The following is a 17,844-nucleotide window of genomic DNA, read 5'->3' as shown; positions in this document are numbered from 1 at the left end:
TTAGGTTTCTCAATTGAAACTCCATCAATTAAGCACTAATTATAAGATATTAATTATTAGATTATGATTTAATAGTGTTAAGGGAAAGTTATAATTTCTTAAAGAGTTAACATTATCTTTAGTCCCTAAAATTTAATCTTATTTTGGTTTTGATCTTTAAATTTTGAATTTATTTTAGTTTACCTAAAGATTTTTGTTATCAAATAATATTTTTGATCCCTGAAACCTCTTGAGAACTAAAACAAGGTTTCAATGACTAAAACCATGGGTTTTAAATTTTAAAAATTAAAATTAAAATTAAAATGAAGTCAAATTTTAAATAATAAAAATAATATTAATCCTTTTTTAAAGGAAATAATAAGTAAAGATATTTATTTTAACACATTTAAATCACTAATAGTTAATTATCCCTTAATCGAGACTCAATTAGAGGGCTCGATTTTTTTTTTTTAGGCCAAATAAGAGAGCTCAGTCAAGGGGATCCGAACCCATTGATTCAAATTGGTTTTAACTTTTCTAATTTTTTAAATAACTTTTTTTTTAGTTATTCATACAAAATAACATATCTTTTTCGGGATAACACATAACTCCTTTTCTTCATATAGTTTCATATTAGTAATAATTAGTTATATAGCATTTTAATGTATGAAATTAAAAATATATTAATATTATTCTCATAGGTTTAATAAAGAAAATCGGTGAATCTTAAATCAGTATGTAAGTATGTTGACTAATTCAATTATCACTGGAATTTTAGAAAGAAAAACTTGTTCTACCATATTTAATACATATGACATAAATGTTGGCGTAAGAATCCCCTCAAATGATATTCCTCTCTTAATTTAGATTAATTTAAAGGCAACTTTTGTAGTTTTATCCCAATTTCAGCTTGCAAAATACATTTTAATTTATGAAAATTTCAGTTTTCGAAACACACTAGTATAAGCTAGTATGAAATTTCATATCCAAAAAGCATATGACTCTATTGGTTTTTTGGTATTGGGTTAAGGTGCACTTAACATCCTAAAAGTACATTTTTAGTTGCATTCGGTGTAATTTTACCGTTAAAGTAATTGAATTGGTGCAATCTATAACTACTAGTTAATAATTTTAAGAATAAAATGGCACTACAAATAACTTTAAGGCATTAAATATACTTGAGAAATTATTTTAGAGTGTTAGGTGCAACTTAACCATTTGATATTCCAAATGTCTTTAAATATATAGTAGCACACAAACTAAGAAGCTTGTCTTTGTTTGAATTTTTTTTTTGTTCTTTTCAAGTCTACCCATTATTAAATTGGTGTATTTTTGGGAAAAAACCATTTATTATGGAATGGGAGGAAAATTAATTAAATAGAAAATATCATATAATTCTAAATTCTACATGATAAAAATGTACATAATCTTAGAAAAAAAAATATCAACCATGCTTAGGGACAAAAGAAAGTAAAATAAATATTTGATTCGTAGATTCCCCTAGAGGAAAAAAAAATCTTTCAAAAGCTCGATTGGGGTCTAAATTTTAGAAAACTGAATTAAGAAAATGTAATTATTTTTCCCAAAAAAAAGACAAAACTTAATTTTTAAAAATAATTAAAAATAATACTAAAATATTGACGAAAAGAAGTTGATGACATGGACAATGTAACAGCTGTAGAGATTCTTTGGTCGGATATTTAAATTTTTAAAATAACAAATTGTCAAAGTTACTATAAAGCATAAGCATGAGAATATTTTATTTTATTGAAAATCAATTATTATAATTGCCGGTGGCGAATTTGTCCATTTGTCCAAAAGAGAAAACAGGAGGCAGCAACAAAAGAGAAATATAGACGACAATCTGAGCTGTAAGATCACAAACTAACATAATATAATATAATAAATAATAATTAAAGGATCTAACTGAAGAAAAAGTTGAGACAGGAAAAGGAAAATGGAGCAAGCAAGATTCAAATTCAGTTATGAGTCACCGAGCTGGCTTCCACCAATCTCACAAATCTCTTTGACTTTCTTGTCAAAGCAAAGGGCTAATTTTCCGGGAATATTAGTTGCATCGGGAAATTCTCCCTTGATTTATGAATATGATTGCTGAGGATCCTTTGGGGCTTAGAGCCTTGGACTGCCTTTTAACTTTAAATTAAAATATGGGGTCAAGCATGTCTCTCCGCGCCTTCCATTCATTCATTAATGTTTTTAAAGAGACTTAATTTGACAGTTTCTATAATTATACCTGATTTTTAAAAGGGAAAATGACATTGAGGTCCCATGCAACACAAAATACTACAAAAAGGTCCCAGAAAATTTGGTAATGATTTTGAAGTCCAAAAGGACTTGAGTGCAATTTGCTGAATTGTAAAAAGACGCCTTGCCCTTGGTGAGATGCATCTAAACTAACTCAAAGCTGCCCTGTTTTTCAGTCTGAAAATCAGCACCTATACGCAGGAAACAAGAGAGAAAAAGCCCAAACTTTATTCTGCTTCTTCCCCCACTCCCATCTGAAAATCTCATCTACTCTATTAATGTTAATCATTGGCAAAAATTGCTTGTGTTTTTGGTTTGGTGTTTGTTTGGTCATTCAAGTTGGGGTTTTATTATAGGTGGGTAGGGTGATTATGGGTGTTCTGTTTCTGGGTATAATGTGGGTGGATTGAAGGTAGGCTTGCTCTGTCTGGGCATGGTTCAGGGGGAATTGATGAGAAAAATAAAGGTTGGTGTGATTAGAAACCCTTACTGCGAAATAGGAAAATATGTTGTCAATAGGGCTGCGACAATTGTCAATATAGCTCCTTGACTTGTCAATAATGACAGCATTGTACAGATTTACATTAACTGATTTTTTAAATTTTTTACACAAAGGCCATAACCTTCTGTACCCTTGACTCATTGGTAGAGGTCACAAAAAAGGGAAGAAGATACAACAAAGAAGAGTGAGTAGTTACATGAAGCAAAAGAAAACAAAAAAGCCACTTTGATCCTAGACAAATGATGGCAAAAGAATTTTTTTGTAAATAAAAGTGACATAAATTTTTTTTGTAGATGTCACAACACACACAAATAATTAGTTTAATACTGGATACATGCAACTATATGTTTTTTTTAATGGGGTTATAAAATCGATGTAATTACATGTAAATGAAGTTATAAATGAAAGTTAGCTGTGTATTACATTCTGATGCATAGTTAGTTGTCATTATCCGCACCCTTCATTGTCAATATATGCTTCATCACTTGTCACTCACTGCACCATCAGTTGTCAATTAATGTGTTGATATAAATTTAAAATAAAAATATGATTTTCATTACATAATGTTATACAATATCACTAATTCCTCAAAACTAATCCATTTTTTATAATATGATGTAGAACAGTTATTAAAAGTCAATCATCACTGATATGAAGTCATAAAATCACTTGTCATGAACAATATATTCACTTGTTAATGGTTTTGCTCTGTTCTGATGTTAGTTTAGTAGCAAAGGAATAAAAAGATGAAAGTTAGTGTGGGTAGAAACTCTTAGCACGAAATGGGATATTGTGTTGTCAATCAGGCCGCGATAGTTGTCAATGTGTGCCACAACAGTCGTCAACGTAGCTCCTTGACTTGTTCATGACAGTTGCGTGATTCTTGATGTAAGTTTAAATTACTGATGGCGAGTACATCTGGAAAGCATCTATTTTGCTTTGTTCACATAGGGAGAAAGTTTATAAATGATAAAGAAGATGATATGAGATATGTGGGAGGTAGTGTTAGAACAATAATATAAAGGAGGGCACAAGTTATGAAGAATTGAAGGAAATCATATCATTAATTGTTGGAAAAGAAAGTAACTCATTTCTTTTGAAATTCTCAGTTGTGTATAGTTCAACAGCATCCAGCGTAGAAATTAACAACCTGAATTATCCAAAATAACAAGTAATATAAAAGGAGTTAATAACAAGTAACAAATGAATGTGTAGATATTAATAATTAATATTCAAAATTTTTACAACTGAAGGTGTCATTATTTATAATGTTAAGTGATATTTGCATTAAAATATAATTATTAAGAAGAAGGTGTTACTCAAATTTATGTTCAATTGATAAGAGACAGTGCTTTTATTAACAAGTCACAGTACTCTATTGGCAAGTCACAGTGCCACCATTAACAAGTCATAGTGCCACTACTATGGCGTTTGACCATATCTGTTGCAGCACTCCCATCTGTCCCAAGGAGTTGCCATTCTGTGTAAGGCACCCCAGTGCCTAATCATATCCGCCGCAGCGCCTAAACCTTTTAAGAAGTTATTCGGTGAATAACAAGTCACAGTGCTACCATTGACAAGTCAGTGTGTCACCATTGATAAGTTATAGCGTCACCATTGATAAGTCATACTGCTTTTATTGACAAGTCATAGTGCCACCATTGACATCTTCATTAATAATATATATGACAATATAACCAAAATATAATATGACAAAGTAATTGAAAATATCATATAATACTAAAACAAGTTATGTAACTTGAATTCATATTGCTGACAACTTACATCAGCAAATTAATTGACAAGTCACAATGCTCCGTTGACAAGTTATGACAGGTCTAATAATAATGCAGGGTGCAGATAATGACAACTGAAATGACAGCAGAATCTAACATGCCAAGTTACACTGAAACCATTAACAAGTGAATATGCTGTTCATGACAAGTGATTTTATGACTTCATATCAGTGATGATTGACTTTTAATAACTATTCTACATCATATTATAAAAAATGGATTAGTTTTGAGGAATTAGTGATATTGTATGATGTTGTATAACATTATGTAATGAAAATCATATTTTTCTTTTAAATTTATATCAGCACATTAATTGACAACTGATGGTGCAGTGAGTGACAAGTGACGAAGCCTATATTGACAATGAAGGGTGTGGATAATGACAACTAACTATGCATCAGAATGTAATACACAGCTAACTTTCATTTACAACTTCATATACATGTAATTACATCGATTTTATAACCCCATTAAAAAAACATATAGTTGCATGTATCCAGTATTAAACTAATTATTTGTGTGTGTTGTGACATCTACAAAAAAATTTATGTCACTTCTATTTACAAAAAATTCTTTTGCCATCATTTGTCCAGGATCAAAGTGGCTTTTTTTTTTCCTTTTGCCTCATGTAACTACTCACCCTTCTTTGTTGTATCTTCTTCCTTTTTTTGTGACCTCTACCAATGAGTCAAGGGTACAGAAGGTTATGGCCTTTGTGTAAAACATTTAAAAAATCAGTTAATATAAATCTGTACAATGCTGTCATTATTGACAAGTCAAGGAGTTATATTGACAACTGTCGTGGCCCTATTGACAACATATTTTCCTATTTCGCAGTAAGGGTTTCTAATCACACCAACCTTCATCTTTCTCATCAATTCCCCCTGAACCATGCCCAGACAGAGCAAGCCTACCTTCAATCCACCCACATTATACCCAGAAACAGAACACCCATAATCACCCTACCCACCTATAATAAAACCCCAACTTGAATGACCAAACAAACACCAAACCAAAAACACAAGCAATTTTTGCCAATGATTAACATTAATAGAGTAGATGAGATTTTCAGATGGGAGTGGGGGAAGAAGCAGAATAAAGTTTGGGCTTTTTCTCTCTTGTTTCTTGCGTATAGGTGCTGATTTTCAGACTGAAAAACAGGACAGCTTTGAGTTAGTTTAGATGCATCTCACCAAGGGCAGAGACGTCTTTTTACAATTTAGCAAATTGCACTCAAGTCCCTTTGGGACTTCAGAATCATTACCAAATTTCCCGGGACCTTTTTGTAGTATTTTGTGTTGCATGGGACCTCAATGTCATTTTCCCTTTTTAAAAGGTGTTTGCATAGAATAAAAAATTATGGTTTTAAAAATATTTTTACTATGTACAAAATAAGTATGTGGAGGAGTTTATCAGGGTGTTTAGGTAAAACAAAAATCATAATTTTAAAAATAATTTTACAGTATATTAAATAAATATATGATAAAAATTATCTCGATTTATGTGAAAATATTTTAAAAAGTGTTTATGAGATTTGCCAAATACCCCTGTCTCCATTTGGGGAAAAATATTTTTAACAAGCACTTTTTATGATACTCAAATACCACCTCATCAAGTTTGTGAAGTTTTTTTTTCTTTATGATTTTTTTAATCAATTACCTATAACCACGGAAAATCTAAACATACTAGGTTTAGCAATGGAACAACTAGACTGCAAAGTGAGAGAGTTAAGATTCAAATCCAATTTTGTTGGGAAAAAGAAAAGCTAGAGAGAGGAATCTCAATAACAAAGCCTTAATCCAGATTAGGCAATAGACTTGGAGAGTGTTTGGGTAAGAACAAAATCATGGTTTCAGAAGTGCTTTTACGGTATACAAAGTAAATATGTAGAGGAGTTTGACTCGATTTAAAAAAAAAAACTTTTGAAAAGTGTTTCTAAAGTTTTCTAAATACCCTCTCGATATTAGGCAACAAGACTAGAAATAGCACTAGATACCGAGTGTCTCAAAAGGGTTAGGAAAAACAAAGAACACGATTAAAGTTCACCTTCAAGGTATCAACCAGGGATTTTACCCAAAAGGAATTAGAAATTGAGTCTTTACTATTAGTGATATTTAATGGCCCGCAAATTAAAATATTATTAAAATACGTCAAACAAAAACGCGCGTAATCTGCGCACACACAGAAAAGCGTTATGATTGGATGTATTAAAAAAAAAAAAAAGGTGTTCGGGACACGTACCATGTGCATCCTATGCCCCAAGTATTATAACACACCACGCGGTTCACGTTGTAATAATATCTAAATATGTTTTTTGTTGAGAGAAACAAAAGGACGGAAAAATTATTTTAAAAAATATAGTTCAATTGGCAAACACTTAATTGGAATTTTAAAATGTGGATGGATTTATAATATTGTCTTTATTTAAAAAGAAAATATAAAATCACTCTCACTAACTAGTTAGCCGCTAGCGATCAATGTCAAAAGTCTGGTAAGTTATTGGGTCAAAAGTTTGGCTGTCCTGTCAGCAACTTTTTTTTTATTTTTATAATATTTATAAAATAATTGAAAACTTTTATAATAATATTCACAATTTAATTGACGTACTGTCTGTCAGGTTTTCAAACTAGGACATTTTTAAGATTTGTAACATGATTGATAACTCTTATAACAATATTCACAACTCTACTAATGTTATTAATTTATTATTCAAATGTTTTTTAAATTTTTAAATTGATTTTTTTTAACATTAGTAATGTAATTGACAACTCTTATAATAATATTTATAATTTTTTTAATAGGATTAACTCTATTAAGGCCATTGTAAATAAAATGTCACTGTTCATCATTTTCATCCCTCGTACCACATTCTTGAACCGTATTTGCATTTTCATGCCAGAGAGGTAGAAAGTTTGCGGGACCTTTGGCACAGATGGTGGGACCAGAATTGTTTCCCCCCCCTTTTTTTTTTTGTTATTTCTAACCATAAATATCATGCACCGGGGGAAGCAAACTTTTTTCTTTTTTTAAATTTTATTAAGAATTTCCTTTTGAGACTTGGAGAGCAAATAATTTCCACCCCTTTTGATAAGTGCGTTTTCTAATATTTAAATTTATGTTTCTCTTCTCATGAAAGTACGGCCACTTACCATTTTAATTTATAACTTGTTAGTGAAGGAAGCAAACTTTTGTATTCCATATTTTCTAATTATAACACCTAATTTATTTGAACATAGATAAAAGATAGTTAAACATTGTTGACATCGGTTTTTTGGGAAAAAAATGTTGCTCTCAATTAAATGCCTTAATTTCCTAAGAAAAAGGCAATAAATTATCCTGAAAATTGTTAAATGATAAATTAGTAAGAGATGAATTTCAAAATATTAATTCACGCCTTTTATACTATTTTAGAATTTTTAAATCTTGTCAAATTATATAGATGCCTTTCATTTTTTTTTAAATATTACTCCCTCCGTTCCTTATTATAAGAGACATTTGATGCTTATGGCATGTTCCAATATATAAGAGACACTTACAAGTTGTCTCTACTTTTTGTGTTGATTTACTATTTTACCCATATTTATTATCTCCAACTCACACTCTCTCTCCCTCCCACTTCTCTTTCTTTTAATAATTTAATTGTTCTCTCTCATACTCTCTCTCCTTATTAATGAGGGCATTTTTGGAAAAAAAATTATACTTTTTACACATTAATTGTTCTTAACTAATTTTAACTGTTTTTTTGATCAACGTACTTCGGTTATTTGTATCTTATAATAAGGAACGGAGGGAGTACCACTTTAGTACCCTTAACCAGTTTTCTAGCCGCCCTTGTTGGTGGTCAACCGCCGGAACTCCGACAACATGTCATCAAAACTTCGTTGACTCTTCTTTCTTATGTATTAGTTACTCTAATATTATGACATACTACTTTCATTTTAAAAATTTGGTGACTACTCCTGTTTAGTTATATACTACTCTAGTTTCATTATTAATTACTTTTATTTCAAAAATTCAAAAAATACATTAAGTGTTATTAGATATTCAATAACTACCTTTTATTTAGTTATTTACTACTCTTATGTAGTCAATAATTATACAAAAGTAGTCATTGAAACTTTGAAAATAAAAGTAATCAATAGTTAAACTAAAATAGTCAATAGCTATATGAAAGTAGTCATTGGGAGTAAGCGTAGTATTGTCATTTTATAATATTTTAAAATTTAAAAAATAATATAAGAATTTTGATTTGAAATATTGAAACTCACCTACCTTAGTTTGTTTGTTAACATTTTGAGGGTATTTTAGTGTTTTTTTTTTCAACTTTTTTCCAATCATTAAATGCCATCATTAACTCAACTGCAATCAAATGCATCTTTACTATGCAAGAGCAAGACGTAATTGACTAATTGTATTTTAATTATTCCTAGAATATTACTCCTTCTTGTCTATAATATAAGACATTAACTAGAAAAAATTTATGACAAAAAATATAAGACATTATCAAGATAATTAATGTAATTTTTCACCCTCACCCCTATTAAATATAGGACAGAAAGAAGAGAGATGAAAACTAATAAAAAATATAACATCAAAGACAACTTTATTATTTTTTAGAAGTAAGATAGGAAAATTCTAGGAAAAATGGTAAAAGAAGACTGCGGAATAGAAAAATTGCACATACGGACTGATTTATAAAAATTATTGTCAAAACCCAAATTATTCTTGTTAAACTCCATACTAATATTGTCATGGGTCTTTATTCGTAATTTTTCTATTACAATGATCTTTTTTGTTATTTTCCCAAAATTCTATCAATTTAGGATAAATTTAATGTCTAAACTTATATTTTTAATATGTAAGAAAAGTTAATCAACTTCTTATATTATGAATCGGAAAGAGTATAAAGTGACTTAGAATTAGATGCCCCACAACCCTAAGTTGAAGAGCTTTGAACCATTTTTAAATTTTTTTTTTTGATGTGGAATATCCAATTATTTTCTGGACATACCTCGCTTCAACTGGAAGAATTATGAGAGGCTCAGACAAATTTAGATAATTATGAAGGATAAAATTTTACTACCAACCTATCTCACCTCACCGAAAAGATTATCCTGGACCTATCGCATTCTAACTGGTGGTTGAACTTTCTACCTTCTATGGTCTTGCACAACTCAGGCGTGTCTGGGTATTATGAAAAATACTTTTTAAATTTTTTTTTTCACAAATTGTGATAAATTACTGTACATATTTATTTTATATACTGTAAAAGCACTTTTAAAACTATGGTTTTAATTTATCCAAACATCCTCTCAATCTATATCAGCCTGCCCCAATAAATTCTGCAATTAAAGTGAGTAGGCCTAACAAATTAAATGCTCCAATAAAAAAAATTAGAAAACAATTTAAAACTCCTCACTACTAAACAAAAAAAAAAACGAAGTTGTCTTTTGTAGCGGTTCATTGAACCGCTACTAACGTGAGCATTTTGTAAAAATTATGCATCCAACTGACATGAACATGCAATGCTTTGACTGATAGTGACACGCATAATGACATTAGTAGCAATTGTTATTGTATTAGCAGCGGTTTTATATGTAACATCTGCAAAATTATAATGTGAACGGTTGGGGCGGGAGAAATGGTTACGAACATTAGCAGTGGTTCAGTGCTAAAAAACCACTTCTAACGAAAAAAACGATGTGACCATTGTAAAATCACATGTTTGTAGCAATTCTAAATGAATTGTTGCAAATTCATTTGCTTTTGTAGCGATTTTCACGAACCACTGCAAACTTGACTCATTGTGGCATACTAACAGCAATTTGTAGTGGTTCTACCAAATAACTGCTACAAATAACTGTCAAAAACTGTTACAAAATACTTTATTACGCCTATTTTAGTAATGATTTAAATAATAGCTATAAACGCATTTGTACATTAAAAAACCACCACAAGCGCATCAAAATAACTGTTACATATGTCTGTTTTTTTTTTGGTAATGCAATAATTTTAGAAAAAATTCTAGATAAAGTTCTTCAAATATACATAATTTTAGATTGGGTTCTGGAATTGTGTAAATAACAGAAAGGACCAATGACCTAATCTGTCATTTGTAAAATCAAGAGGAATCGACAATTTTGTTCTCATTTGTATTTATTTATTACAATAATTTAAGAAATCATTATAAGGATTTAGATATTACCTAAATTCATGTAGAGAATAACTACTTATTTTTTCAGAGTCAGGAATGCCCCATGAGAAGGTATCTTGTTATTAACTACAACTAATCATGTAATCACTAGAACAGTGTAAGCGTTACTTAGATTCGTTTAGAGAATAACTACTCACTTTGCCTTCATTTGTATTCATTCACTATAATAATTCAAGAAATCACTATAAGGGTTTAGGCATTACCTAAATTCGTGTAGAGAATAACTACTCATTTTTTCGTAGTCAGGAATGCTCTATGAGAATATGCCTTGTTATTAACTACAACTAATCATATAATCACTAGAACAATATAAGCGTTATCTAGATTCGTTTAGAGAATAACTACTCATTTTTACTTAATCAGGACAAAATTGTTAATTTTTCTTAATTTTAAAAATGACAGATTGGGTCATTGACTCTTTTTGTCATTTACACAATTCCAGAACCTAATCTGAAATTGTGTATATTCGAAGGGCTTTATCTAGGATTTTCCCATAATTTTATGCTAGGAATTAAATTAATTTTCAATTTTTAATAACATGATGATGCTGCACGCATTGGGAGCTATTGAATTAATTTGAATGCACAATATTGGGACTCGCTGAGGGAACTGAAAATCCAATGACATCCAATTAGCTGGAAGACAGGATTAAGGAAGAGAACCCCTCATTTGGCATCCATCAGGCATCATCAACAACAACGTCCACGATGAGGAGGAGAAATCACTCCGAACAACCGTCAGTTCAACCTTACGCAACACATGACAAGTTTGTTCCGTATCATGTGGCCTACCTACTTCCATTGCATGTTTATTTAATGAGTTAGATTCTCTCTTCAAAGCATAGCAGCAAACTTTTGAAGAGTGATTTGTTCTATTTCTCTAGTTCTTGCATTGAATTCGACTCCTACTTCTTCTCTTCATAATCTTGTATGGACATGTTAATGGTTCAATTTTTTATAAACTTCATTTTTCAAACATGTTTCAGTACTTTCACATCTTTCCTATCCCTTTCAATGCTTCTTCAAATAACTGGAATACCGTTTTATTTGCTTTTCTGTGTACCAGCCATAAATTTGAACCCAAATATTCCATCTTATTTGAGGTTTATTTCCTTTGCTTTCCATATTCCAATAGGGCAATGAAACCTTAGTGTTAGCAAAATGCTACTTACAACTATAAACATCTCAGCTGAAACATCACATGCACAGCAATCCAAACTCGATGGCACTTTAAAAGCAGGCTACAAACGTTGCAGGGGCCAAGGGCGTCTCCATCTCAGGGCTTCTACTGGAAACCTGAAATCCATAAACTGCAAGATTGATTCTCGAATGAATCTTCTTCCCCATGAAGATGAAGTTCCAGGGCCCTATAGTCCATCATAAAAACCACAGAGGAACAGAAAATATGACATGGCTGCATCTTGCAGGACACATTTTGACAGGCTTCGATCGATATCCCTCTCTTCCCAGGCAAGCCATGGAAAACCAGAGTACCCATTTTGTTCACTGAAAACCGATAGCAAATTATTTCACTGGAAAACCACCCTCCATGCCATGCCCTATTCTGTTGAAAGAAAGCTGTAGAATTAGGAGTTTAAACATTCATACTGACAACTCAAATGATCTCATCATCTCAATGGATTAAGTGCATGTTAGGCTTACATGCAAGATAAACATTTCCATGGGTAATACTCAATGAAAGAATCTCTTGCGACATCTAGCAGATCCAAGCTCCTCATACTCAGACTTGGTCACGCACATAGCTTCAAAATCTGGACTTGATGCCAACAATGATCCTCCACGCCAAACACCTAATATGGGACTGTAGAAGAAAAACAAGTTGACATGAAAATTAACAAAGACAAAACAGAACATTTCAAGAAAGATACTTACTCTTGTTGTTGAGTTATCTTCACATGGTAGTCATCAGGAACTAGAGGCCGCAGCTCCATCTCTCTGCAATTCAATTAGTATCAGTTATCTAAGTTTGAATGCCACGTTATTTATAAAAGAAGGCTATGGAGCCTAAGGAGGACAAAAATCGGAAGTACTGAATGCAAGGACTCAGGAAAAGAACCTACAATCTCTCAGCAAATTGAGGAAATAAGGTGCTTCCGCCAGTTAAAATGATGCTGACAAGAAATACAACTGGTGTTAAGAAAGAAATAAACTAACTACCCAGGAGGTATGAATGAAGCTGCAGTAACCTGCAAATAGTTCCATCAAATTCGAATACTCTGAAAGAATTACCTCTCATAGAGTACAGGGTGGAGTTGTGGATGGCAGCAGTTAATAGCTCGTACAATGCACTCTGCTATTCCAGCCTCATTCATTCCTGCAAAGCGGAGGAAACACAAGTAATAGGCAAAGGAAACTAGACTAAGATACTATCTATCCTTAAGTAGCACTAATTGCCAATAACGCCTCAATGTTCAATGGTTTCTTCATTCTTGTGTTGAAAGTATAATGCCATATAAACACAAGTTTAGCAAAAACAAAACATTTTCCTCATTAGATACTTTTAAGCAAGAGGGCAAGCAGGTTGAACAGTGTTTGAAAATAAAAAGAATTGAAAATAAAACTAAACGATACTAATCTAAGTCATTTACAGCCCTTTGATAAGGTCATAATTAATAAATTTCTTCAAGAGACTAAACTGACAGCAGATCACATTTCATTAGTGAGTAGTACTGGAACTATACAGACCTAAATCAGCAGGATGGAAGATCATTTCTGGGACAAGAAAGCGTTCATTTGTCAAGTCAAACTCCTGAAGTAGACAAATTGAATACAAGAAATTAAATTCAGTTGAGATAAATGAACATTAAACGTCAAGTAAAATGATGAGACCCACATTTTTGGTCAAATCAACTCTCCTTCTTTCCTCAGGCTTTTCAGTCATTTCTGGATGATTCATATCCTCCTTTTTTTCTTTTGGAGGCAAAGGAGAATCATCAGCCAGAGTAAGATATCTGTGTACTTGATCTGGATATTTAACAAAGCCTTTTGTGTGTGTAACACCATCCGGAAGCACATATGTGCATCTAAAGAGATTTTCTCTTCCAGGTTTCCTACAGGCACAAAAGGGCAAATGAGAATCATTTCTATGACATGATTGTATTACGTAACATGCAAAGTAGACACAATTTACATAGCATAAAAAAATCACATAATACAAACATATTGACAATGGTTTGGAATTATAAAACTGATAACAATGCAACAAGCCACAAGCACTAGAAGAGATCCAAGGAGTGTATGGACATCCAATGAGAAGTACACAGATTATCCACTGGATTAAAGCAGCAAGATTTTAAAGCAATACTAAGTTGAACCATTTTCAAGTGTGAGGTAAAAATAATGTTCAGCAACAGGAAAAAAACAAAGTGGATAACCTTTAATTACCTTGCAATCTGGAGATCCCGGGGAACATCAAGGGAAACAAAGCAGAGCTTCTCCTTAACATCATCCATAATAAAAGTTTCCTCCATGACATTAACAGCCCTAAAAGAAACCAACTCCTTCAGATAATTGGTCAATGCTTTGCCACCCAAATCGATTCTCTTCACAGCATAATTCAACGTGAAGTTCTGAAACACCGGTGAGGCGTGTGTGAACGAAAACCCGCAATCCACAACAAGGCTGCACTGCGCTCTAGAGACAAGACCTTCAGGCCTACGACTTGCCTCATAGAGATGAACCAAAGAGGGTGAGTCAGCCACATAAAGAGACTTAAAGTTGAAATCCTCAAAGACAAGCTCATCCATTGATCGCTGAATGGAAGGAAGGGCGAAGAGGGGCTCAGTGAGGAGGAGTGAAGAGTTTGATGGGTTTATGTGGAGGATGGAAGAGAAGAGGTGAGCCCATATCTCTCGTTGAAGTTCAGGATTTATCATATACCCTCTGTCCATGGGCCGTCGAACTGCAGCCGAGGTGAGGTCCACTTCACTGACTGAGGATGGTTCCATAGAGGAGGTGGTGGTGGTGGTGGGGTTGAGGGGGTTTGGTTGGAGCCATTTCTTGGAGGACGGAGGTCGGTAAAGGCAGTTGGGAACAACAACAGAGGGGTCACACTCTCCACCGAGGCCAGCTTTGATTAGGCCTCCACCGTTGTCCAGAACCACCACATTGTGGGGGGACATGTTAGTGACAACTCTCAGCAATGAACGGGCGTGAAAACTATTCCAATCCCCCTCGCTCTTGCGTATGCATTAACAGTACAATTCGATTCCCATTTGGCGTGACACAAGTGAGCTTATACCAAGCTTATTGATTTCAAATTGAAGTACTATGTTACCTGCGGGTCGCATGCAAGGTTATCAAACTTACAAATTTAAGAGACGACAAGTAAACGCATGATAATGCATATCAGCGAAGTATTTAGCATAAGCTACCAGTCAAGAGGACCTAATAGTTCTAAATCCACCATTTTTCTTACCGGTCCAAACTCTAAACTACAGACAAAGCCAGACACGTTATAGATTAAAGTGCTATTTTTCAAATGTATACTACTCGGCTAATACAAAGAACTACCTCTACCCTATTTCAAGCCTTCGGCTTACCTAAAAGGGAGCCTGGAGCTGAAGCTTCAAGAGCACCGCCGGCCAACGTCAAAAACCTGCGGAACCCCTCACCTACAGCAGTGAAAAGCCGGTTTCTAGCTTCTGTAACTGCATCAGCAGCCTTCGAGTTAGAGTTCGAACGATCTCAGCCGTGTCCGCGGTTGCGAAGCGAAAGAGGCGAGCTCCGGGTTTGGTTTGAGGTTCAACAGGGAATCTGCTTTTTTTTTTTTTTTGGCACGGAAGATCTAAAATCAAAAGTAAAACAAAAATAATCTTACAGAATAAAAAAAATTGTAACAGGATTTTGTCCTTTTGAAACATCCGCTAATTTTTTTAGTAATAAAATATAAAGATTTCTTGTCAATTTTAAAATTGATATTTTAATTCGATTTTATCAATATTTCATCAAATTTTTTTTTAGCAAAAGCAATGCATTCATAAAAGAATACAAAGGAACAACCTGAGAAAGAGAGCAGGCAGAAAGTTGTCCTACACCTACATGGCTACTAACACTGTCACCAGCCATACAACGGACATAGATGAGTTCTGGCATTCTAGAAGGACTGACAAGGAGATTTAGAGTTTCTTTTCTTTCTTTCAGTTTTTTCTTCAAATATTCATTGTGTTTAATTTTTTTAAACATAAAATGAGGTCATTTCCTGAGGGTAGGAGATTGAAATCATTAAACTGGACAACCTATATTAATCAACGGGTTACATAGTTTTTATTGGTTCTTAATGGTTGAACTGGTTTTTTTTACCAGTTTGAGCATTGTCCGGTTTTTTCCCTCAACCAAACAGGATCGGAGACCGATTCACCGGTTTTCTGGTTGAACCTACCAGTCCAGTCCAGTTTTCTCTTCATTAGGTAAAATCATATGCACTCAAAAACTTCGTCATACTCGTCCTTAAGAGAATAATAAAACAAAATTAGTCATTTAATGACTTTGATTGTGACACTATTAATAACTTTCATTTCATGCCTCCTTCGGAGTCTTCTTGTCAAGAGTTTAACTTCCTTACATTTTTTATTTAGATGAAACTGGAACTATTAAATTTCATTATTTTTAATTTTACACTAAAACTGCCATTTTAAAAATAAATGTCAGCAAGACCACTATATTTAAATGATCAAAATAAAAGGGGGGAAAATCCAGAATTCATTAAACTTCGCAAAAGAACAATCTACATATACACACACACAGGCATATGTGTGTAGGTATATATACTAGGAGTGAACGAATTGAATCCAATTCCGTATTTGGGCGACTTATCAGGAGTGAACAAACCAAAATGCTTCTCACTTTCTGCACCTTGCTTTTGGTTTTCATCAAACATGGCAAACAAGTACGTCTTAATGGGCCCATTACGTTTTCGAGTCCCACCGCTGACGTGATTAATCAAATTCTGATAGTACGTACGTGCATTATCAACACTAGGCCCTTTATCTCCTCCAGCCGAAGGCCACCCATTTCAGACACAACAACCTGCAAATTTTGTGCTCCTATCTTCTCAAGAGCAAAATAGAGAGAATCCAACATTGCATCAAACAGGTTTTGATAACCTTGGTCATTTGTTCCTCGTTGTCTGAACAAGGCATAGTCAAGAGGAATGTTGCTATTTGCGTCACTGTAGGCAAAATAGGGATACACATTAGCGAGAAGTGGTGATCCATTGTTGACAAGGAAAGCGATGATGGGCTTTAGTATGGAGTCGCAGAATCCTTAAACTTGCCATTATTGGGTGGGGAAGTGTTCTCAAGTAGATCCATTTTTATTGCTGTAGAGACCTTAACTTTGCCTTGCAAATCTGCTGCAGAAATTGCGTTCTGAATGTTTTGGATTCCAGGTAGAATATACTGTGCTTCTACGTCACTAGGACCAATCTCATTTCCTACAGCAATGTACGTGATGTTCACATCTGAGTAGGATACTACAAATTTTCTAACCCAATCATTGGCTGATGCAGGATCAGATAGTGAGGAAAGCGTTTCCTTAGCCACATCAAGCAACACTTCAATGTTTGAACCTCTTAGGGCTTGAAGGGCTTGTTCATCTGGAAAGTATATGCGCATCCCTCCAATGCCATAGGATTTGTATAAAGTCTATCACTTCTTGCCGGCTTGGTAGATGATCTCCATTTACGCCATAACACACTCCAATGGATTTCACAGCTGCATATAATATATAGAACATATTAGCTGGTAATTCTCAAATTGTGAAGGGTCATAAGAGTTGAAATTTTTTTTTTTTTAATATAGATTTTCTATTCAAATTTTCATTCTCAACATATGTGATGTATCGAATATGAGGGGGGGGGGGAATCAATGAGAACGTCAATATCCCATCTGTTATATATACTTTTAATGACTGCCTCAACCGCTTTTGAACGTTTGTATGTCTGTAAGAGAAATATTTAGCCAGGTCTAATAATGGACCTTTCTATAAGTTAGGACAGAATGATGATTAATTATAGTGCCGTGACAGAAAGAAACGTTGTTTTGGTACATCAGAGTAAAGGTCCAAAAA

The 17,844-nt window shown here is 33.3% G+C and overlaps 1 protein-coding gene and 1 pseudogene across 4 annotated transcripts; both read right to left on the bottom strand.

Moving 5' to 3' along the window:
- Positions 1-11,782: 11,782 nt before the first annotated feature.
- Positions 11,783-15,525, bottom strand: LOC114746743 (actin-related protein 6-like). 4 transcript variants are annotated; one of them, XM_028935021.1, is made up of 9 exons: positions 15,318-15,523; positions 14,161-15,052; positions 13,610-13,826; positions 13,462-13,525; positions 13,006-13,090; positions 12,837-12,887; positions 12,649-12,711; positions 12,418-12,577; positions 11,783-12,333 (listed from the first exon to the last, which is right to left on the bottom strand). In XM_028935021.1, exons 2-8 carry the CDS (start codon positions 14,895-14,897, stop codon positions 12,448-12,450), a joined length of 1,347 nt encoding a protein of 448 aa, XP_028790854.1. In that variant the 5' UTR covers positions 14,898-15,052; positions 15,318-15,523; the 3' UTR covers positions 11,783-12,333; positions 12,418-12,447. The 4 variants fall into 4 exon arrangements, 3 of the variants coding, with proteins under 3 accessions (XP_028790854.1, XP_028790853.1, XP_028790855.1); XM_028935020.1 differs by having other exon boundaries at positions 11,783-12,319; XR_003740304.1 differs by lacking the exon at positions 11,783-12,333 and having other exon boundaries at positions 12,557-12,577; positions 12,807-12,887; positions 15,318-15,525.
- LOC114746751 (glucan endo-1,3-beta-glucosidase-like) lies at positions 15,205-17,489 on the bottom strand (annotated as a pseudogene).
- Positions 17,490-17,844: the final 355 nt, after the last annotated feature.

The sequence above is a fragment of the Neltuma alba genome, unplaced genomic scaffold (assembly GCF_004799145.2).
Source record: "Neltuma alba isolate B1F8T4 unplaced genomic scaffold, ASM479914v2 tig00005089_pilon, whole genome shotgun sequence".
Lineage (NCBI taxonomy): Eukaryota > Viridiplantae > Streptophyta > Magnoliopsida > Fabales > Fabaceae > Neltuma > Neltuma alba.
Note: the sequence above shows the minus strand (reverse complement) of the source record. Positions and strands in the feature narration are given on the sequence as shown.